At 40.3% G+C, this 23,975-nt stretch overlaps 1 protein-coding gene across 2 annotated transcripts; it reads right to left on the reverse strand.

Annotated features, from left to right (window-relative positions):
* Nucleotides 1-23: 23 nt before the first annotated feature.
* LOC119897061 (glucocorticoid-induced transcript 1 protein) lies at nt 24-23,165 on the reverse strand. Of its 2 annotated transcripts, XM_038710602.1 has the most exons (10): nt 23,018-23,165; nt 22,491-22,862; nt 17,307-17,455; nt 9,334-9,420; nt 7,603-7,728; nt 6,709-6,846; nt 5,371-5,560; nt 2,713-2,833; nt 2,051-2,403; nt 24-1,315 (listed from the first exon to the last, which is right to left on the reverse strand). In XM_038710602.1, the coding sequence occupies exons 2-9, from the start codon at nt 22,795-22,797 to the stop codon at nt 2,058-2,060; spliced, it is 1,464 nt and encodes a 487-aa protein (XP_038566530.1). In that variant the 5' UTR covers nt 22,798-22,862; nt 23,018-23,165; the 3' UTR covers nt 24-1,315; nt 2,051-2,057. The 2 variants fall into 2 exon arrangements, with proteins under 2 accessions (XP_038566530.1, XP_038566529.1); XM_038710601.1 differs by having other exon boundaries at nt 24-2,403.
* Nucleotides 23,166-23,975: the final 810 nt, after the last annotated feature.

The following is a 23,975-nucleotide window of genomic DNA, read 5'->3' on the forward strand; positions in this document are numbered from 1 at the left end:
AAAGATTACATACCAATCCAAAAAGAGTTTTTGTTTTCTTTATTCAAAAACACACAAGATCTACATAAAAATGCGTAATACACAGGAGAACTGATTCATCATTGCCAAACATGGCAACCATTTCGTAACTGCACTGCACAATAAGCTTGTGAATAAAATCAGAATTAGTATGATTGAAACTCTTGGAGCTACAAGCAGAAAAGAGTATTTCAAATTAAATTTGTGTGGAATGTGTTGCATATTGTTCAGATTTGTGTTTCTGTGTGCAAGTGGCTGGATAGACCAACATTTTGGAATGAAACATTTCCTAGTTTGCTAAATCAGTTGTGGGGTTTTTTCGTTCTGTATGTTCTTGTGACAACTTGCAGTGTGCAGATAATGTCAGGGCACATCTGGTTGGTTCTGAATATTGAGCCCAACTGTGTTACACAAAAACTGTTAGTGTAGCTTTACTTCAAACAAAAATCAATTGCAAACTCAAGTTCTGATTGTTTTAACTTACAAATTGGTCTAAAATAAAAATAGTGATTATAGTCTCACTCCCAAGTAAGTGCTTAAACTTGGTTTAACGATTATCGACTGTGTTTGAAACACTCTGAACAGTGTTTATTTTTCGCTGAATTGTTAATAAACAAAACAAAGTGCACATAAACATTCTGCTTCTGGCACAAAAACGGTGCCTCTTTTGTCCCTAATACATGACAGGCCTTTCATTGTTTTTTAAATTTGCTTTGGTACATATTTAACAAAGGGGTGGAACAAACAACATATTTGTCAACTTCTCAATTCAGGAGGGTGTAGCTTATGTAGCTAGTTGCGTTTACATGAGTAATCACGGTTGACCAATGCAACCGTGATTTCTGGAATGTGTCATAGCACCTGAAATTCTAACCTGAACAGGTTAATGCAAAAGTTAACTGTCACAAGCTGTGACATCAATCAGTTGATTCAGTCCGTAATAATCTCCCTCTCCAGGGAAGAAAATATAACATATATGCAAACGACTGGAATGTCTTTCTATAAAAGAAAGTCATCAACACTGGGGAAAGGCAACATAGTCCAAGCAAGTACATTCCACATGACCTGAGTTACTGTTCTGTGTAGTGTGGGGCAATAAAACAAGGGAATGGGAATGTTGTGTGCTTTATCATTGGTTATTTGGTCACTGGAAAAAAAGAAGCTGATTTGCAGTTTGTGTTGAGCTAACCATGTGTTTAATAGTGATCAGACTAGAAATGCATATCTAGGTTTGGCTTGTAGGCTTGTTGGGTGGATCCTGCATTGAAGCAGCTGTTGGTTTTACATAGACACTGTGCTAGAAAAAAAATAAACAGACATTATAGGCCACAGCTTACATCATTCTGAGCCAGGTCTTAACAAGCACAAACATTGTGGTTAAAGTCAGGCAATGTATTCTGAATGTAAGACAGCCTGATATTTTTTAAATATGAATCAACCATTTCCTATCCTGTCAAAAAGCTAAAGTAAATGTACTTTAGGTGCTAGCTTACTGAACAGCTAATAAGCTGGTTAGATAACATGAGTATAATGTGTTTCTCTGATACCTCATAGTTGTCTTTTGTCAAAGATTTTTCATTTTTAATTTAATCTTTGTAAAACTGCAGGCGCTACACAACAAAATAATTTGAGCAGAAATTTCTATTTTTTGTAAAAGAAAGCAAAGCTATTTTGTTATGGGTGTTATCACGGTACAGAGGAGAAGGCTAGGTTAGTGATGGGTGAAGGGAAGCTGTGCCCAAGGTCAGTACACTCTTAATGATCAAGCCATAAAGTTTTCTTGATGAAACAGAGTTCACCAACAGCGGGAACAACACTGGGACAGAGCAAAAATGCTTGTGCAGCAGGATGCTGCTATTATCATCCTCCTACATGTTTGTAATTTCTAGACCTTGGGCACTCCCTGCTGGCTAACGTTAGGATTAACGGAGTGCAAGGATTTTTTTTTGTAGTTTTTGTGTTTTTTGTTTGTTTAAAACCCATACCACTTGACTAGATGATTTTTTTAAGCTGTGGGTGGTTTCATGAATACCTGAGGACTAGCTGGTGAGGAGTACTTGTGCTGAGCCATCCTTTCCAACATCTGCGTCGGGGCTCTGGCTGTCTGTGCTGTTTTCTGTGTTTACGCCTGTGCTTGCGTGGGTGCTCCAGTCAGCGGAGGCCAGAAAGGTAGCCTGTGGTGCAGTGGGCAGAGTCGAGGTCACCTGAGGCCCTGGGCTGTCGTTGCTATGGAGACCAGGGTTGGTGGAGGAGCAGGATGAGACGGGGGAGAAGAGGGAGGAGCAGAGGAGTTTGACAGGGCAGAAGGCAGAGCCCCTGGGAATGAAGTTCACCTTGTTTTTGTCAGGGCACGAAAAGAGAGGGAAGCCTTTTGATTTGCCCGACCTGAAGACAAAAAAATTGAGCTCAGTATTTATGCTTGTTATTTTCTATTTACATGACTATTTTGATTAAATGCAACTTGTTTATCCTACAAAGCCATTTGGCCCGATCCCTGCCCCCCACAATGCAAATAAACTCGTTAGCTTTGTTGTATTGTCCACTAACAGGATTGTAGAGTCCATGAAATAGTACAGTACTGTATCTGTTTTTATTTTAATGATCAGTTCACTCTGTGACAGACAGAAGAACTATGCCGGTGCAAAGTGTCAAATATGAGAGTACATTTAAAAACAAAATGAAAAAAATACTTACACCATCTCCTCGAACACTCTGACCTTCTCACACCCCTCTGGAGGTTCTCGTTTGAACATGTAGCTGTTGTTAGGTTTGGGAGAAGTGGCAAACTTTGGGAGAGGAGAATTGCACACGCTGTCTGGAAATATAGTAAAGATGATGACATGTTATTGTAGTTTTAATGAGACAAAAGCAAAGAAAAATTAACATTGGTTATTGATTCTTAGGAGCTGCATTGTGCTTAAAATTTTCATTTGAAAGTTTGCTGCTAATACAATACTCACGTTTTTCGTACTGATACTAAATCAATATTTTTTTCCAGGACTTTCCTTTATGGTATATAAACATACTACAAAACCCGTTTTTTGCTCAACCCACAAAAGAAGCTAAACTTCTAACCAATTAAACAAAAGCTGCCGTAATAAAATACTATCCATGCAAAACTGGCTCCATGCAAAAGTTATTATTTAAATCAAAAACAGTCTGACTGGATTTGATGCCAGCTTTCAGTACCTAACCAAAAAGGCTTGCTGTAGGGAGGCACAAAGATAGCCTGGACCAGATTGTTAGCAGAACAAAGTACCTAGAAACTGAGGAAAACAAACGGGAAAGCAGAACAGTTCGACCAGTGTGACTAGCTATCCAATTAATTTCTTCTGAATACTGTTAGGTGCTGCTGTGGCAGCTGAAGCAGCAAGAAAGGGTCAGGAAAGAATAGGAGGAGGACAGGCGCAAACATGCTGGGAGAGCCAGCTAGGGCAGAAGCAACAGGTGAGAACTGATAGCAAACACAGAAAGGTTGAAGAAGGGCAGGTCAGCAAAGCATATTTCTCAGGAAAGGGGGCCTCATTTGTATTCTTCACTGTTTATATATTCTGTTGTTTGTTTTAACACAATGTGAAGCAATTGAGCTTTACATATTGTTTAGTTAGTTTGTCACAAGGTACTTTGCAATTAAAATTCAGTGAGGAAAATAAGTATTTGAACACCCTGCTATTTTGCAAGTTCTCCCACTTAGAAATCATGGAGGGGTCTGAAATTGTCATCGTAGGTGCATGTCCACTGTGAGAGACATAATCTAAAAAAAAAATAAATCCAGAAATCACAATGTATGATTTTTTAACATTTATTTGTATGATACAGCTGCAAATAAGTATTTGAACACCTGTCTATCAACTAGAATTGTGACTCTCAAAGACCTGTTAGTCTGCCTTCAAAATGTCCACCTCCACTCCATTTATTATCCTAAATTAGATGCACCTGTTTGAGGTCGTTAGCTGCATAAAGACACCTGTCCACCCCATACAATCAGTAAGAATCCAACTACTAACATGGCCAAGACCAAAGAGCTGTCCAAAGACACTAGAGACAACATGTTACACCTCCACAAGGCTGGAAAGGGCTACGGGGAAATTGCCAAGCAGCTTGGTGAAAAAAGGTCCACTGTTGGAGCAATCATTAGAAAATGGAAGAAGCTAAACATGACTGTCAATCTCCCTCGGACTGGGGCTCCATGCAAGATCTCACCTCGTGGGGTCTCAATGATCCTAAGAAAGGTGAGAAATCAGCCCAGAACTACACGGGAGGAGCTGGTCAATGACCTGAGAAGAGCTGGGACCACCGTTTCCAAGGTTACTGTTGGTAATACACTAAGACGTCATGGTTTGAAATCACGCATGGCACGGAAGGTTCCCCTGCTTAAACCAGCACATGTCAAGGCCCGTCTTCAGTTTGCCAATGACCATTTGGATGATCCAGAGGAGTCATGGGAGAAAGTCATGTGGTCAGATGAGACCAAAATAGAACTTTTTGGTCATAATTCCACCAACCGTGTTTGGAGGAAGAAGAATTGAGTACCATCCCAAGAACAGCATCCCTACTGTGAAGCATGGGGGTGGTAACATCATGCTTTGGGGGTGTTTTTCTGCACATGGGACAGGGCGACTGCATATCAAGGTTCTGGCGTGGCCTAGCCAGTCTCCAGACCTAAACCCAATAGAGAATCTTTGGAGGGAGCTCAAACTCCGTGTTTCTCAGCGACAGCCCAGAAACCTGACTGATCTAGAGAAGATCTGTGTGGAGGAGTGGGCCAAAATCCCTCCTGCAGTGTGTGCAAACCTGGTGAAAAACTACAGGAAACGTTTGACCTCTGTAATTGCAAACAAAGGCTACTGTACCAAATATTAACATTGATTTTCTCAGGTGTTCAAATACTTATTTGCAGCTGTATCATACAAATAGTTAAAAAATCATACATTGTGATTTCTGGATTTTATTTTATTTTTAGATTATGTCTCTCACAGTGGACATGCACCTACGATGACAATTTCAGACCCCTCCATGAAGTGGGAGAGCTTGCAAAATAGCAGGGTGTTCAAATACTTATTTTCCTCACTGTATTTGCAGTGGAAAACCTTACATATAGTGTTTTTTAATAATTTATTTAAGAAAGCTTGGGTGTGCCTCATTCTGTGCACTCACACCCCTAACCAACGCTTGCTCAAGTAACATCATTTGAGGTAATTTACCAGATTCTGCGCAGCTCCCTCTGGAGACTTTATTCAACTCTTTATGCAAACCCCCAAAGACCCATAAACAGACTTAGATGTGTAAAGTTGGTAGAGTTCTTCTTTAATGCACTGAACACTAAAGTTGCATCTGTCAAACAAGGCACACCTTTGTCGATTTCCTCTGCAGAACAGGGGCTTCCGTCGGGGGAGTGAAGATGATCAGAGCTACAGGGGCGAGGCAACGGGCTGGAGTCACCGCTTGAAGGGGCCTGTGTGTCTGTGTCACGTGTGTCCCCACTGTTATTGTAGTGATGTGGAGGGAAAGGGGCGCGGCGGCCATCTACCACATCCATGGCCTGTAAGATCAAAGGTGGTAAGAGGTCGTGCGTTAACATACATGGATCCTAAAAACGGCAGAGTGGTGGTGCTTTGCGTTTACAGAGAATTATAACTCGAAAGGTCACATTCAATCACCCACAACAGCCAATGTGTTCTTGAAAAATCCCATTTGAACTGAAAAACCTTTCCTGTGCAACTAAATTGTGTGTACCTGCTCACTCAATGGACGATGTCACTCCGGGTTATGAGCATTAGCTAAAAATGTCCTAAATCTAAGAATGACTGGAATTGAAAAGCCTCTAGTGTGTTTGTCTGTCTGTTTAAAGGGCAGCTGGAGAAGCAAACACCACACCAGATGGTAATACTTGAAAGAAGATGAACAGTGTGATGTGCAGCTTTGGCACAGCTGATTCAAATGAGAGAGCAGGAATAAAAAAATAATAAAAAATAGACTTGGTGCGTAGCCGGCTGTAAATCTGTAGTGGTGTGTATGTTTAAAGTGTGTGTGCATCTGAGACTTTCTTAGAGGGGAGCTTTAGAGACCTGCCAAGGTTTATGACTCCACATCAGACAAGAATTACATGCCCCCTTGCCTGAAAACCATTTAATTCGGTGTGAGTCAGAATATATGCTGTCTGACACTATGATGCACAATGCTGCAAGTGACTTTACAAGACTATGTTAGCAAGCAATACATTTTAAGCAGAGTTTAAAAATCTATTTGGGTGTGGGTGTTTGGCATGCATTATACACTGCCTGTGTGTAGTCCTTTAGTCTCCATCTTAAAAGACAGTGAATCAATTTAGACTGATGGCAAGCTCCAATCCTGTGTTTTGGTTTTGATAGTGATGTGTTTTTGATTACATTTGGATCACAGACTGGATTTTTGCTCCTGTACTCACACCAGACGAATCCTAAATTTGGGTTACATACTTGTAGCAATTTCCTAATACATTAACCAGATAACAAACCGTGTAGGCAATATACTGTGTGTGGCTCATTTTTAATTAGCTGCATTGTATTTTATTAATACACTTAATTGGCAAATTAAACTTGTAGTATGTGATACACACACACACACACACACACGCAATCCAACAAGCACTTTGATAACTTTCTTCAAAAAACAGCTTGACCCATGGTTTGTGTGAGTACACATCCCTACCTGTATCCCCTGTTGCCAGTCTTCTCTGATAAACACATTTTCTAGCTCGTGGTTGATGCCCTCCACACTGCTCGGCACTCTGCATATGAAAGATTTTGGCACAGGCATTGCCAACAAGGCTGATGAAGTTCCCTTGTACTGGAAAGACAAAATTATGTATACATCAAAATAAGATCTACTCAAATATGCTCTTCACCACACACCGAAAGACATCCAGTTCAATTGTGCCATTAAATACACAATACTGCGTTATGTCTCACTGTGTGACACAAGGATCTGCTTGCAGTACTGAATTGACACTGATCCAGTTTCATGAGAAATTTGATGGGTGGAGGCGTTCAGTTTAAATACATGTTACTGAAGTGGGATTACATGTCACAGGGAACAAAAACACAGCCAAGATTGTGATCTACCATAGTTTGGTGTAAGGCATTGCATATTACTGTTTATGTTAATTTTCCCACAGTGGTGGATGTGTACTGTTGCTGGGCATATGTTAATGAATGAACTGCAACCAAGGAGAGAACAGGGCATGCCCAGACACATTCCCTCTATCCTCTCTTCTTTCAACACAAGAATGGGGACTCATTAACTAGACCCAGTCGCAACATACATCATAAACTTTGATTATGATCAAATATACACCAACAAGTCTAAAAGAACATGGCATAAAATATACAGGCACTTTTACTCTGGTATTTTCATATTAACTTTTCTTATCCTCAGCAGCTATGATATGGGTTGGTGACCGTCACTTGTATGTTTTTTACTTGGCTACATTGCTGTCAGGGTAAAATCTTATATCGCCAAAGTCAGAGTTAGTTAATGTTTTCACCTGAAAAGAGCACGTTAGTGACTCAGTTTGTCAAGGCATAAATACTGACAATTTCTCACCTGTGATTGGCATGCAATGCCATGCTGAGGCTGTTGTGAAAGCTGCAGTGAGCACTGCTCCCTGTCTTTGCTCTGTCGGCTGACCTGTTTGCTGCGCTGCAGCTGCAGTCTCAGTTTAGCAATCTGCTGGAAGAAAAGTAACATCACTTCAGCAAATGACAGATCACAATCTAGTCATGAAGGCAATATTTCAACATGTGAATTTTCACTTTCAGTGAAATGAATGGAGCCAGAAGGTTGTAAGCATATTAGCTCTTATGTATATCTGGTCATGTAACAAATTAGGTCAATGGGTGTTTCTGCATTTGGCCCAGTATCAGCCTAAAGATAGGATACCCTTTGTGAGCCAAACAGACATAGTTGTACTATGCAGACAAAGGTGTGGTCTTCAATGCTGATCTTGTAATCCTGGCAACACAGTCAACAAAGATACTTGCTTTTCTCATAGTTCCCCTCCCCTCCCACACATGTAATTGCAGAGGTTAAGAGCACTAGAATGCCGTTCACTACATTCACTGAATGACCACAGCGGTCGATAATGACAAGTCCAGGCAATCCTGAGGTAATCTCAGAGGATGATAAAGACAGGTTTTCGTGACTGTGCTATTGATTGCCCCCTGTGATTGTCTTTATAAAGTTATACACTATCGATCTAGTTTTTTTGTTTGTTTGTCTTGAGCGCAAAAGTTATAGTGTATGGCTACATTTACACTTGCACAGTTTTTGTGCATCTCTCTTTATTGAAATGTGTCTCTTCCTGTGTGGCCTTTCCATCTGTTGGCATTGCTTAAAAGTGCAATATGACTACATGGTAGTTTACATCCACACCATGTTTAATTTTATTATGTATAAAAGAACTATTTAATTTCTCATTGTTGCAAATTAATAGTAATGTGAATTAAATCAAATTGATCATCTTGATTCTTCAAGGTAAAGTCTGTTCAATTTGACATGTTACAGTATTGACCAACCACACCTGTGTATTATGTAGTTGAACTTATCAGGAACTCTATCTTCGGCATTTTGGCCATAAAGTTACTTATAGAATGTGTTCTGTGTGCTGGTCTTTACATCTGGTTGAAAAGTAAAAGTGTATTTTGTTTTTTCTGGTCAATACTAACAAAAGACCAAGAACATCTGTCTGCCATTAATATTTTGGAAGTAAATAATGACACACAGATGTCTTATGCCAGAAACAGAAAAATATAAATGGCTATCTGTAAGGTTTCTAAGCAGCATAAGTTACCCTTTAATCAGTTCACTCTGTGCCAGCTATAGAGGAAACAATATGGCCGTTCACCCTTGAGAGGAACTCCTGTACGGTCTCTCAAAAACAACAGGCCATAATGAGATGCAAGGGTTCAGTTGAGTGGGAAACAGACGGGAGAAGTAGGTTAAATTTAGACTGTGGTCTGGAGAGCTAGAGATCTAATAGCTCCATGTGGTCAGCTGGTTGGCCACCAAGCCAAGCAGATAGACACGAGCGGAAACCGAGCATAAGAAGCATAATATTTAGGTTGACCTCAAACCCTGACAAATAAAACACATTTTGAGTAAATGGAATAAACCTCAAAAATGACACAAACATGCATGTTTGATCAGGCTTCATGAATGTTTAAGCTTGTCTGGCCTTGGTTAGAGTCAGACAGGATTGCTACTAACACTTCTCCCCGTGTTAATCCACTGTCTGTGGCGTTCGTTGTCAGAAGCAGCTGTGACAGGTGAATCTACCTCTTTGAGGTGGTCTGCGCTGCCCCAGGAGGCTGACCGCTGGTGAGGACCCTGTTCTGCTCCCTCCTCAATCCAGAGACCTGGAGTCTGAAACACAGAAATACATGCAGACATACAACCACATGTTCTATAAGTCATAATTTTCACAACTCGTGATATTGTTAGGTGCTTCAAATGTATTGTACGATACTGGGGAGACCAAATAGCATATTTTGTGCTGCATGGGCACACAAAGACAAGTATGATTTACTCCTGCACAAGACCATAAACACAAGTTTCCATTGTGTGGATGCAAAGATATAAATAGAATACACCCTTAAAGGCTAAGATTAAGTAACCTGCAGTTTCTGAGATTTGTTTACGTAGCATAATGTTTATAGAGATCAGATAACTGAAAGGTCACAGATGTGATCCTTGTTGAGTGTTATATTCATCATCATTTAGCTCATTAAGATACAGTATGTATAAATGAGATTATTTATTTATACACACACACACACACACACACACACACTTTTACCTACATATATTCAAACATACATTAAGTAAACGAGTCCAAGAGAAGTACGATTTTTATACAAAAACCTCTCCTTTAAACTGATGAAATGTCCTGATAAAGACATTGGATACCTGATGTGCCACCTCATTGTGAAGTCACTCAGGATATGAGCATCAACTAAATACCTAAAATGTTAAATGTTTGAATAAGCAGTTGAGTAAGATGTGGGTAAAAGCAGTAATGAGTGCTGTGACCTCAGAAGTAGAGCAGCAAATCTGGAATCAATGAAAATGAGCAAAACAGTCATGATATACCATCCCTAAGGAAAGAACCACATTCAACAGGAAAAACTAAAGTCAAAGCACATTTGACTGCTTCCATTAGTAAGTCGGGTAAGGATAAATACATCTGTGGGCATAAAACTTTTTTTCTACAGGCTAAACCAACCTACAGAATAATATATGATTACCTGCCAAGGAGATTCTTGTCAGCCACAGGTGACATTTACAAGGACTTTACTAGCAGCTGTTAGTTTTCCCACCAGCTAATTTCCCAGTTTCCACCTTTAGCATTTTAAATTAATCTACAAATTAGTACAATTTATCCTATGTACACTGATTTGGCAGAATATGCACAGCACAACGCTAGACTTATACTGAGTCAACAAGTCTACAGAGAAATTTTGTGTCGTTAGTACACCAGTAATAAAACATCTGATATACAAAACATTCCCTACCAGAAAGCACAGAGGCAGTTCTGTCTCACTGAATGTGTCTTTTAGACCTCTACTGCATAAACGAGGAAACGGTTAAGTTATGTAAATATATGCAAAAAAAGAAAAGAAACAGACTGAGGATGTTTCATAGGGTTGTCTGAAACCACATACTTCCCCCTGATTATGCTTATCAACAGTGCCTTTGGTCCTCAAACAAATCCTCAAACGTCTGACGTTTTATGGTCACAGTAGTACGAAACATCTTAAATGTCAGTGTCTTCACACTGCCTTATGTCTGACCTCTCACAAACAGAAAAACCTCTATGGCTCTCCAACTAACGCACAAGCCTTGCCCTATGATATGGAATATCACACTGTGAATAATGAGGAACACCCGTGAACCTGTTTGCCCTGGATTGCTGGCGCTGGTTTCCCCAGAAAAGGACAGCGAATTAAATGAGTGCTTGTGCTCTCATAAAAAGGACCACTGTGCTTGGCCACGCTGGATGGCAGATGTGTAGCTAGCATTTAGCATTAACATTTTGTGCATGGCCTATGGAATGGCTTGTGCTATTTGATGCCTCTGCCAAACATTGAGGGACTTAATGCTGCAGCCTAATCTGTTCATACAGAATGCAGATTGCTGTAAAAGGGCAGAGAGGCTTTCTGGAGTTGTGGACTTAGCTGTTGAGGAAAAATTAAGTTCTCACAGATGTTCTGTGACGTAAAGTAGGGAGCGCTACACGCTACATGTAACTCTATGATATGTGAAATGCTTTTTATTTGGCAGTGAGTGATGTGTTTTACTAGGGCTGCACAATACTGTTCAAATGAAAAGCACAATCATTTTGATCAAAAGAGAAAATGAAGGAGTTCATTGTCACTTTGGTACAGCAACAATAAATTCAGTTATAAAAGTGATATTTTCCTTTTACTCTCCAAGTGTTGCTTCATTCTCATTTTCATGAACTTTACTGTGCATTCAGATCAAACACAAAGCAAGGGTCGGGGGCGGCAAGATTACATACAAAGTCAATGCAGAGGCGCAATTTCCTTTCGGGTGGTGCGAAGGACCTGCTGCCGGCGACGCGAAGCAACTAGCGAGAGTTGAAAATTTTCATCTGTAGTGAGAGCACCAGGCAGAGTGGGGGAGTGAAACTCCGCTGACCGACAGCGAGCTGCTTGAGCAACGAGGGAGCTGTGGAGGAAAGAACCGGGAGCAGCGCTGCAGCTTTTGAACAAATAATCTCCTGCTTGCTCCTCTCTCTCCCTCACTGCGCAGCCTGTCCCTTGCAGCCGTCTACTCACAAAGTCTCTAACAACATGGAGGGAGACACAGTGCTGGTCGACACTGAAGAAAGACCTGGCTTGTAATAAGAAAGACACGGTTCATTCAGTGTTTCCCCACACATACACTTTACTTCGGTGGGCCGCCCAGGTTAGGCGACACATTGTAGCATTTATCAGAGAAACACAGTGATTACGTTACAAGTCGCAACACTGTGGATATTTTACAAGAGCTGACCAGGTAAAGTCACAATGAACACACCAGTCAGATGTTATTCATTAGCTACCACGTTGGTTTTGTTTTGATAGGCTACGTTGTCAACACACCTCAACATGCAGCTCAGCTGCTGCTGTGAACGAAATCACGGGAGGAAAAGTATTTTTTTTCCTGGTGACTATACAGCCTAGCCTACTACTGATGGAGAAAGTCACCAAAGCAAACATACAGGGAGAGAGAGACGATAAAGCCCATTTTCCACTGCATGGTACCAGCTCGACTCGCCTCGACGCTACTCGCCTTTTTTTGGTTGTCCATTGTGTAAAAGTTGTTGTACTTGTATCTGCTACAAGGTACTTTTTTTTTCGTATTTCCTCAGTCTTTGCATTCTGAGTAATGTTGAAACATTTTAACTTAAATCAAGAGACAGCTGTTTGTGCATCGCTGGTGTGTGTGTGTGTGTCGCATTGAACATTACGTTGCGGCAGTTGAGTGTGGCATCGCTATGACGATCAGCTACATTGAGGGGTGCAATCTCTGGGTGCTACTTGCAATGGGAATTTGAGGACGGCCAAACAGAGTCCAGTAGAGTCCAGGCGAGTTGAGCTGATTCTGGCAATGGCGTGTTTGCAGCAGAGGTCAGGTCTGTGAGTATGAAGAGAACTGAAGGAGGCGAATTCAATAAGTGAGTGATACTTAAGATGGAGAATGAAGTATAATTAAAATGGTGAAATAAGAAACAAGTTACTAAAAATAGTAAAAATAAATAAATTTAAAAAAAAAAGCCTGCCAAAACCTCTGCCCACTTAGCAGAAAATATAGATATATATATATACACACACCAGAATTCTGCCTAACGGTACCGGGATATCACTTTTTGGCCAGATCGCCCAACCCTACTTCAAAATTAAAAAATTTAAATTAAAATTTAAAAAAAAAGACAAAACTGGACATTGCCTGGAGAAAAGAAAGCAAGAAAGTTGAACTACCTGTTGAGTTCAGAAAATGTACATCTGTTACTTTATCTAGCTTTTGTTGTACCTAACTGGGAACCACTTAATGTTAGCATAGCATAGCCCTGATCAATCGAACTCTATTCAGAAAACAAACATTTTAAAAGTTGTTGTCCTGCTGTCAAACCTGACAAAGCACGAATTCTGCATCATGTTGTAGTTACTTTGGCATCATTTTGAACCGTTTATTGCAACTAAATCACAGCAAAATGTTTACTTTGGGTTCATACAACTGTAGTAATTGCAGGTTGTGTTTATTCGCGTTGTGTGTCAACATTTGGCAGTAGTCCAGCGATTACAAGTGAAGCAAGGATTAAATTCAAGTTTGGTCTGAATGCACAGTTAAATCAAATTAATCTTTTTGAATATGATTTAAATAAGAATGATAATAAATGTGTACTTACAGTTAAATGATGAAAGCAACTTTCAGTACATGCGCACAAAAAAGAAATAGTTCAACAGTTAATATGAGAATTTAGCCTCTAGTAAGTACCCTAGTTGTTTGCATTCAAGCAGACATTTAAACAAATATCAGCTTGTGGGCTTATAAACACTCAGACACAAAATAGACTTTCTAGATGAATCCACTCAAGAAAGCTAATTAGTTTAAAGATGTCAACAGGCCAGAGGCGTCACAGAGTTCACATTGTTCTTTATGGTCGATATCTACGTATGTAACCAAAAAATAATAATTTCCCCCCATAGTAAGACAAGAAGGTTAAAAATACTGCAGGCTATCTTTATTTATTGTCTCTGTTCCCCGAATAAATTGTTAACAAGAAGATCCATCTTTATTTACCTCAGAGGCTCTTTTATCATGCTAGCTCTTGAACTTCTGGCCTGACTTGTGTGCTTTGTAGACTTGTGTGCCAGGTGCTGTGCCTGATAATGTTCTTAAATTCTTAATAAAACTCTGTTACTGTAACCTGCAGCTTGCTTCCCATTATGATTCCCACCCAAATGGTTACATGCAGGCAACATCCTCAAGAATCCAGCTCTGTTCCAAAGCAGGAAATAATGACTGAGCTTCAACAGAATTGCTGTGGAATTTGTTGCTGGTTTGTTTAGATTGCATGCCGAAACATGCAAGCAGAGTACCACTGCTATCATTTGCTGGGGTTTAGAGATGCGGAGAATAATGCATTCTGATTTGGTGAGTTTCTGTATCTGTTATCTTGCATATGTCTGAAACTCACTGAGTATTGCAGAAAATGAATAAATGCCTCTAAGACTGCACATTTGTTGTCTGTTCTTGCTTCAAACTGCTTTCATTCATAATCAGACAAACCGATAACCTACAACATCCAAATCAGTTCACATTGAGCTCATATGAAGTCCGGCAATGGCAGGCCTTCTTTAAGTATTTGTGACTTGTGTTTGGCACCAGTGGTTTTAAGCTTTGCTTACTTTGCTTTACTGCCAGTAAACTTACTACTTTACATTCCATATTCAATTCATGGCATGATTAACAGAAGGCTAACTTTTTTGTTTGTCTTTCTGTTATGTTTTTCAGATTACAAATACAGACTGCTGATTAGTTATTTCCTCTCACGCAGGCGCAGAACGTACATGCATGTCAGCGGTTAGCTGGCCATCGGCTGTATAAGAAGCGAGGCAATGCAAACTGTTTGATCAGTCTGCCTTTGTCAGTGCTAGTTCTTTAAGGTCGGCTTGGTGTGTCAGGGCCCTAATCTTCATACAGACGTTCTCTGTGTTCTGTAACCACAGGGCCTAGGGCACACAGACCTATCCCGGAACAGTGATTAGCATATGTATGGGCCCTCTGCTCCTCAACTCCCACACAAAAGGCAGGCAGGCTGTGCAGCCACGAGGGCCAGGTGGTAAGCAGTGGGATTTCTCCTCGCCTCAGCCATAGCCTGAGGGACAGGTGCAAACAACTTCACCTCCATGCAAGGCTACATTACAGCTCAAAGGAGAGGCTGTCTTGAACTTGTGCCATGCACAACAAAAGAAGCCAGGGACCTTTTGTCTGCTGCTTTCTGCTGCTGTTGTCTTTTAAAAAGAGCTGGACCCAGGCATAGCTTGTTAACAGGAAGTGGTCCCTGACTATCCTTGGGGGAGTTTGTGCATTTAATCGTTCAACTGTCAAGTGTGTCACACTCTCCCACATCGTTACAACATAGCCAAATGTTTTCCATCTCAAATATCTACAGCTTTGACAGACATAAATCTCTTAACTGGATTATCATTTTGGTCAGCCTTCAATCAGATACTTGCTCATAATGGCTGGGAAATGTGGTCAAGGCCATTGCACTATAATAGCTCAAGCAAATATCACAATGTGCAAAAAAACAGTATGTCTACAAGATTGCTGTGTATATGTGCCCAGACATTTTGGGGCAATAACATTTTTCAAGATCTGATAATTTTCAAATTGATTTTCCATACTTGTCCAGTCTTTCCAGGGCTGCACAGGAACCCTGTGATTAGAGGTGTTTACTCTGCATACAGCCACTTGCAAGAGACCTTGCAAGGCCCTCTCACCACTTCCTCAGCCTACACACAAAGAAATGCTAGGCAAATGAGGGGTTAAAGGGACGAAGCCCATGTAAATGAGGCTTGGTGGTTTTCATTCAGAAACATGAAAGGCTTCTGTTAGAAAAGAGGGGGCAGCCCTTGTCATGATCATACATAGTCAATATTCTTTCTTAGTACAAACCCAACCAACCCCCCCCCAGAAATTAAGCTCTCAAGAGAAAAAATGCATTTAGACATCAGTCACATGACAAGATTACTGATGGATCATGTGTGGGCTACTTTTTCAGAAATACTGTGGTCTGGCTCAATGTGAAATCCATACATAGGCCTTATGAAGTGTTATAATGTAATAAATATAGTGCTATGACAAAATATCAGAATATTTTCAGCAAAATATTAGGCCTATACTGGCAGCAGACTCCACCACCAGATTACTATAACAAAATCTTTGGCAACGAGTTGTAGATTTGCCAGCCAGTACAACAGAAACCAACATTTATTTGGAAGTCCTAACTACCATAATTGCCTTGGAGAAAGGTAAAAGTGGGGATTTGCCAGGCACTTTGGCCTATGTGTGGGCCATATGGCCTTAAAATAATATTACAATATTTTAAAGGTATTTTTCTGCGATGTCAAACTTTGAACCAATTCAACAAGGTAAAACACTTCTAGTTCATGATTATTAAACAAAGCCTGGTGTTTCTTGCAGTGAGCATTTTCCTCACACATCCCCTCCTGAATATGACTGAAAAAGACATTTACTTGTAAAAACCAAACTTGTAAAAACTCTGAAGGTTTCCTTTTTTCCCCCTGACATTGCAACTTGCTTCTCTGATTAATTACCACAAAGCAAATGCACAATGTGACAAATCATTCAATCACCGTCACCTGTTGAGCTAAATCAGACATATCACAATGGACCCTTCGGTCAAGTAGTATGCATCATAACCATTTCACTACCAGGGAACCCCATATCTAGCATCATCAAGCCATCTATATACCAACAAAGTTGATCCATTTTTGGAACCAACCACATTCAGCCATATGTTGCTGCTGTACATAAACATGTACATGTAAATATATAACAAGTCGTAATATTGTTAAAATTGTGAAAAATGTTTAAATCACAAAATACTTTACACCGAAATAGACTTTCAGGCACCCCTAATTCTGGAAGGAAAAGTCCCTTTCATTTTTTCCATAGTCAATGTTACGAGACTCACAGTTGGAGCACTTCTATGACTTGGACTGGCATGAAACTGCTGGTTAAATAATCAGCACAAAGATGAATTACTGTGTTAGACAACATCTGGTCCATTGATAAAAAGTCAAATATACAGGACTGTGTACATAAAAATGTCAGGGGAGAAGTTAACTACAACTCCCAAGATACATTTTGGCAAGAAACATCCAAACACCGAGTTAAACTTTAGATGAATTTAGCTATGCAACTATAGTGCTGTGTTTTGTTCACAAATTAAACGACAAAGCGTTTCGAATTCACTACCACTCTGATTTGCGCTTCTTACTGGCTTCATCTCATTGTATTCTCGCATTTAGACCTGTCCACCAAAATGATGGACAAAACATGTCCATCAAACAAACTTCTCAGGAACGAAGTTGAATGATTAAAAGTGGTGATCAATACATAAACAAAAGCAGCTCTTCCTACTTTGCAACTCTATATATAAATAATATGATATGGCCCACCATTGTTCAGGCCTATAACAAACTGATTGGTACCTGTGTGGCTTTGTCTTTCATGCAGGAAGGGTAGGGTCCATGTGAGTCCCGAGGCCACTGGCCAGTGAGGTATGGCCCCGTGATGGCATCAAGGGAGGATGTCCGCCGGATGGCACTGGAACTCCGAACCTGTAACTTGGACCTTTCTGCTGTGAATTGGGAAAGAACAAAGAAATACGGTGAGACACAGACACACACAGACACACACAGACACACCCTGAGGCATCTTTGGCATTCGATGTGCCAACTTTCCTGATTGTATCAATAAAACTAAGTTCAACATAGAGTATTAAAGCGTCACTGTAGAATAAATCTCTCAGTGCAAGTGTGTAGCCAAGGACTAGGGGCCATATTTTGACACTACTCTAATGGTTTACATTTTTCACCTCAAATGAAAAGCATTTCATAATCAAAGTCTTACTGTCAAAATAAGTTTCTTTTCTTTTCCTAGTTTCTGTAACTATGTGTTTTAGTAGTAGCAAAAAGGGGATTGTATGCGAATCCTTTATACATTAAAAACAGAAGGCTTTCAGATTGACTTGTTACTCAGGTCCCTGTTAAGAGTTAGACAAGATCTCCAAAAAAACAATTCATTATAATAAATACTTTGCCCTCACCTTTGTTTACTACTGCAATTAACAGTGTTTTATTGAAACAAGACCTTGACCTGCAATCTCTTCTTGTTTTCTAAAAGTGTCAACAGTATTTCTCATCTTATAACCATTAATGCAGGGCAAATTGCAGGCTTGACAGCTGAGGCCTGAAGCAAATGTAAATGGCTGAGCAGGAGTATCTGATGTTATGAGAGCAGTTTGCTGTGAGCCAGAGCAGTTAAGTATACACCACCCACATAAGAACTCATACAACCACAACACAATGCACATCAATACTGCCTGCATCCACTCAACATTCCTGCAGTGACATGCATACAAAAAGAGAAACAAAACACACAAGCATGAAGACATTAGATTGAGAATTGCATGATAATGCAGTAAGAATTGGATTTAATGCATTAGACTGAATTTCACTTTTGTGATTTCTTAATTTATGTATGAAAGAAAGAATAAACAAATAGTATGATGATCAGGAAACATGCTCATTTACTCTATTCCTTGTCTGAGTAGGCTTAGGCAGAGGCCTTTCCCAACATGAACACGCAGACTAACACACACACACACACACACACACTAAACTATCTACATGAGGCACCCCTATCCTAGCAGAACTACACAGCCATTCATTGTTGTTTTTTGTCCATAGAATACACAGGCCTACCCACCCAAAGGTATTGCCTAAGTAAGCTTACTGGGCTACAGTAAAATTCCCTGAAGCATTGTAGACAAAAGGAAGCAGGCTAAATTTCCATCAATATTGATATAGAGCAAGCCAGTGCTCTCAGAACAGGGATTGTGGTTATTTTCCATCGTCTCCCCCCTTACCAGACTAGAATAATCTCCTGATGATAAAAAAGAAAGTTTATAAGAAGCCAAGACATCAAAGCAGTCCATCTGTTGATTTCAGGGATGAGTGAGTGGTGTATGTGATATTAAAAGGAATTTTTTCAGGTTGAAGAACTTCACCGGACATTCAGCAAGCTGTGAAAAAGACTCAGCATTTCCAGGGATAAATGGGTGGTTTATTAACTGTAGAGCAGAGGCTAAAGTGAAAACAAACATGTGGTCCAAATCAGTAAACCATAGCAGAATGGTTTCCTGTAGGTTTTCACAAGGCTGCATGACACCGTTTGAAAGGAAAATCCCAATAACTTAGCTTCATCTTGTGATCACAGTTGGAGCAAAATTACTTTTGGCAAATGATCCATTACATGAACCTAGAATTATAGTTTATGCTAAAGCTAAACCTGGCCGGGCTGAAGTGTCACTTTAACAGATATATACTGTAGATGGTCTTGGACATATTTAATTAATTTCAATTGAACTTGTTCACCCACACAGTGAATAATGAAACGCTCAAGACTGTGCAAGCTTGATCATTGTTAAGAGGACAAACAACTGATCCAGTGTCCGATTATACTGATACTACTTCATGTGTACTTCATCCCGAAATTACTAACTAATAATAATTATTATTATATTTCAAAGTTTGAGTACTGATATAATTGGTATGATTATTGATTCTGTAAATGCGTATGATACTGTGCATTGCTATATTAGATAAAGCACATCACATATCACTGTGACATGTTTTTCTAATCAAATCATACAGTTATGAGGGAATAGGGCTGTCGCGATAACCGCAAAATTAATTAAAATTAATTTAACACACCCTGAAGTATGAACATCGTAGTTGTTGTGGTGCTTGCCATCTTACACGGTAGGCTTGACCAATATGGTAACGGTTCAAGGATGGATTGCCATGGGCTGTACGTGACCCAACTTCACACTCTGAAGCTCTAAGTGTTACCATGTTTTATGTTGTTTTACTGTTTATTTGAAAGGTTAGCTAACTTGCCGTTAGCATACTGCGCGGCTATTGTGGCTAGCACGCTCGGCGATGTTGGACTAACGTGATCCTGAGGGACAGTCCAGAGAAACTGTGGACAGTAAGCATCATTTGAATCTCACTAACTAAGGAGCGTAGTGTGTCGGAAGCCTGCAGCTGTTTTTCATGTTGCTTTCTGTGGAAATTTAGTTATAACGTTAACGTTACTACAGTGCAGTGGTTAGTTGTGGACAGCCATTCTGCTCCACACCGGCGCGCACGCGTGTGCACACAGCAGCTAGCTTGCTCAGACTGCATAAAGCTGCTGTTAGCGGCTCGCTGTGCAGTGAGGTGACAGATACAGACACTCTTACTCTGCTATAGGGCACCAAATTACTTCATTGATGAAAAATGCAATAATACCGCATACCGCACTTTTGAGCCCCAACATATTGCCGCGGTGGAAATTACTTCACCGCGACAGCCCTATGAGGGAATCTCTTTAACCATTAGGCTTACTTGCAGTATCATATTCCACTTATGTTCTACATTAGTTGCTCAAGCTGAAATGTGTGTGTTCATTGCAAGCAGTAATTTCAGCAGTGACTGTCTTCCATAAAATATAAATGATGATGACATTAATCTTGGCTACGGTCTTTTAAAGTTATTCAGCATCTGTCCCTCAGCTGGTCTGGAAATGGCTCATTAGCATCATTAGCATCACTCATTGAGTCCAATGGGTACGTCCCAAAAATTTCAACTTTTATAACTGTGATGTAAAGAATGAGCAACTTAACTTTTAAGTTAAGATTCAGCAGTCTGATGAAACTACAGAAAACGCAGTACAGTTCCAACAGAGTCGAGTGATTTGGACAACACGCTCATTTTCACATTTGGTCCTACTCTGCAGTTTGAATGGGTGACAATGAAGCAGGGCTGTTTCAGCACAGCTGGCACTTTGACAGGGAGCAGGACATTCATTGTTGGGACTGTGTGGTAAGAGAATAATGTCATACTGGTGAACCTAAAAGGTCATGATGTGGAATATAATGCTCTTCACTCTGTCCTTTATCATCAGGCAATGATGTGAACTGTTTGAACACTAGTGTAGTCCATTAGCAGCATGACATTGATGGTACTTCGTGGCCATTTGAACAACATTTCCCACCAAATGGTAAGCATTATGTATGTGAGTGGGTTCAAAGTACTATAATGAATGATAAATTACAAAGTGCAAAGCCTACTGCTTTAGTCACATCAAACTGAACTGCTGTGATTAAAGAGGAAGATGACCAATTTGCATTTTTTGACTACCACCAACCCCACACTGATATTATTATCATAGTCATCATCTGAGGCTTCTCATGCATGTTTGGACTGTAAGGTCACAGGAATGAAAGAGGGTCAAGTCTCCGTCATCATCACTGACATGGGACACTGGCCTGGGTTAGAGGTCGTCCCTTTCAGAGGACTGAGATATGCTTGGCATGCCACTGGGGTGGGAAATCAACACCAACCGCTAGCCAAACACGAGTGAAATAAGTCGTGCCTGGTAAGCCTGCCTACTCTGTTGTTGTGGAAGAGACTTCGTTTCCTGCCTTGCATGGTACACTGGTCAAGGTTGGAGGTCATCTCATTCAAAAGAACTGAGGAATGTGAAGCACATCACAAAACATACAATTCCAAACACAACACTACAATAACTACCATGCTGCACTGAGACAAGAGAGTTGCCATTTTGGTTAGAGGTAAGAGGGAAAAGCTATTCAACATGACTAATGAAGGTAGCATTGATCCAGTCATGTAGCATGTGGTGATATGTGGCTGGGAACTGAGGTCAGGAGAACTACAATCAGCCTTTTTTTCTCCAGATACTGGAAAAGCAAGCTGTATTCAGACACTACTATATAAAAATGTGCCTCAAACACTCACCAGATACTGTGTGGTTATGTTTGTGTTTTGTACATAAAACACAGGGTTTACACAAAAAAATACAAATAAAATGCAGTTCTGGCCTACGATGGGATACTGCTACCAGTCTGAAAAAATAGCCACAGTGTCATGCATAAATACAATTTAGTGAAACACTGGGAATTACAGATTTAGGGCTGCCTGGACTCTCATGTCCTCCTTCAGTTTGTCTCCATATGACTTCCAAGGAGCAGCTGAGCATGACATGAAAGAACATAGCACTAGCCTCTGGTAGCCATGTGCAAGGCAACATACTGAGGTTCAGCATATGTTCTGAATATGCAGAGTACTTTATGCTGCATGTATGTAGTAAGATCAGAGTAGGCAACACCTGACCATTTGCTCAGCACTGATTCTACTGGGACTGACGTGGCCCATTTTACAACTGAAAGCATGTCTTTCTGCCAATTCTCTCCTCCGCCTCTCTCCTGTCAAAAGTCCATAGGAAATAAGAGAGCCAGTAGTGCACTCTATTCTCTTTATGGATGCGTAATTGTGCAAGTGGATGATATGCTAAATAATTAAACTTGCCATCCTTGTTCTAGAAGTACAGGCCACCCCCACACCCCCAATATAATATTTAATAAATGTTTTGCACTATTAAAATATTATAATGTATACTGTATACCAGTTACGTGGAATAAAAAAAGAAGAAGAAGAAGAAGAAGAAGAAGAAGTTACCAGGATACGTTATCAGTGGAAAACAGCATGTAGTGACATGGCATTTCTTAGCCTATGTAAGGTAAAACGGTTTAAATTAAGTGTTTTTACCTCTGGAAACTGGAGAGTCTGGGGGACAGGAGGACTCCTTATTTTCGGGGGACAGTCTTTGCTTAGAATTTGCACTTCCTGAATTGAGTGTCGGGCTGGAGGGTGGACTTGAGCCTCGACTGTTCGTGGCTCCTCCATAGAGGGTCTGCGCCCGGGTCGGGCTGCTCTGACCCCCACGCAGGAGCTGGTAGGGCACGGTGGCACGGATGGGGTGCAAACGGCAGCTGCTGTTGTTGAAGGAGCCAGGGGAGCCCGCATTGCTTCGTCTCACCCTCGACTGTTGAAGCGAGTTGCCGGGGGCTGCCATCCTCCGAAACTGGTTGTTAACTCCTGTTGCAGTAAGAAAGACGTGCTGCCAAAGCTGCTACTTCTCTAGAGGAGGAGGTGGGGGAGAGCCGGGGGACGGTAAGATAAACATTAGCTTGTTAGCTACAGAAAAACGTTAGCTTCCTTTTTTTTTTTTAATTCAGCTCATGCGCTCGAGGTAAAAAAGGTTGTCCAACACGCATTTTTTGGTGTGAACTTACCTGTAAGATACTAACACATGCCGACGTAAGCTGTAACCACCATACAAGTAACTTTTAAAGTTGTTTTTGATACTTCTTGAAACGTTTAATTCGTGCTTTCCTGCTCTCGCTCTGTCTTCCCCATCATGTCCACTCACTCTAAATGACAGTTGTTTCGGCCAGACTACTGGCTGATGCGTGTAGGCGGGCTACGCTGCTCACGTCCGAAGCTGTGATTGGATAGTGGCGTTGTACAGTAACATCGCTGATTGGTACAGGCTTGTCTATGGATCGTACTTTCATCCAATCAGGTCAGATGTGTTATTAGCATGGTTAATGTTATTTGTGAAAATAAAGACGTAAGAATACTTTTTGGCCATGATTTCCGCCTATATGCTGCATACCTATGTATGCAATATATATCAGTATTAATATAAATATGAAGTTAACACTTTCTCACTACAATGTCCATTAGTGGCTGTTCTGGAGCTTTTGCTCGATATCACACGATGTCCTCCGCACACGTAGCTTTCCCAGATGTAAAGTGACTTACATTATCCATATATTTATTCCATCATTATATACATAGTTTACAGTAACAATCTGACCTGTACATGAAACCGCACTGTATGTTATTGTCCACATATATATATATATATATATATATATATATATATATATATATATATATATATATATATATATATATATATATATATATATATATATATATATATATATATATATATATATATATATATCTCTTCCTGTAAACTTGTTCTATGCTCTATTCCTATTCTTAAGCATACTGGCCAATAAAGTTAATTATGATTGTGTTGAGATTGTTGATTAAGGGCTGCTTTCCAAGGTCAAGAGTGAATTTCAGTCTTCACCTTCTAATCCAACATGGACAAGAACTCCTTGCAACTATTAATGAACCTTGTGGTGAGACTAATAAGTAGCCGATAAGGAGATTTAC

The sequence above is a fragment of the Micropterus salmoides genome, unplaced genomic scaffold (assembly GCF_014851395.1).
Source record: "Micropterus salmoides isolate LMB-PRFRI ecotype aquatic unplaced genomic scaffold, ASM1485139v1 Ms_hic_scaffold_11, whole genome shotgun sequence".
In the NCBI taxonomy this organism is placed as follows: Eukaryota; Metazoa; Chordata; class Actinopteri; order Centrarchiformes; family Centrarchidae; genus Micropterus; species Micropterus salmoides.

Coding starts and splice junctions, on each gene's coding strand:
- LOC119897061 (XM_038710602.1), bottom strand. CDS start 22,797: ATGGCAGCCCCCGGCAACTCGCTTCAACAGTCGAGGGTGAGACGAAGC. Junction 7,729..9,333: donor GCGCAGACCACCTCAAAGAG/GTAGATTCACCT, acceptor CTTTTCTTCCAG/CAGATTGCTAAACTGAGACT. Junction 2,404..2,712: donor AGAGTGTTCGAGGAGATGGT/GTAAGTATTTTT, acceptor TTTTGTCTTCAG/GTCGGGCAAATCAAAAGGCT.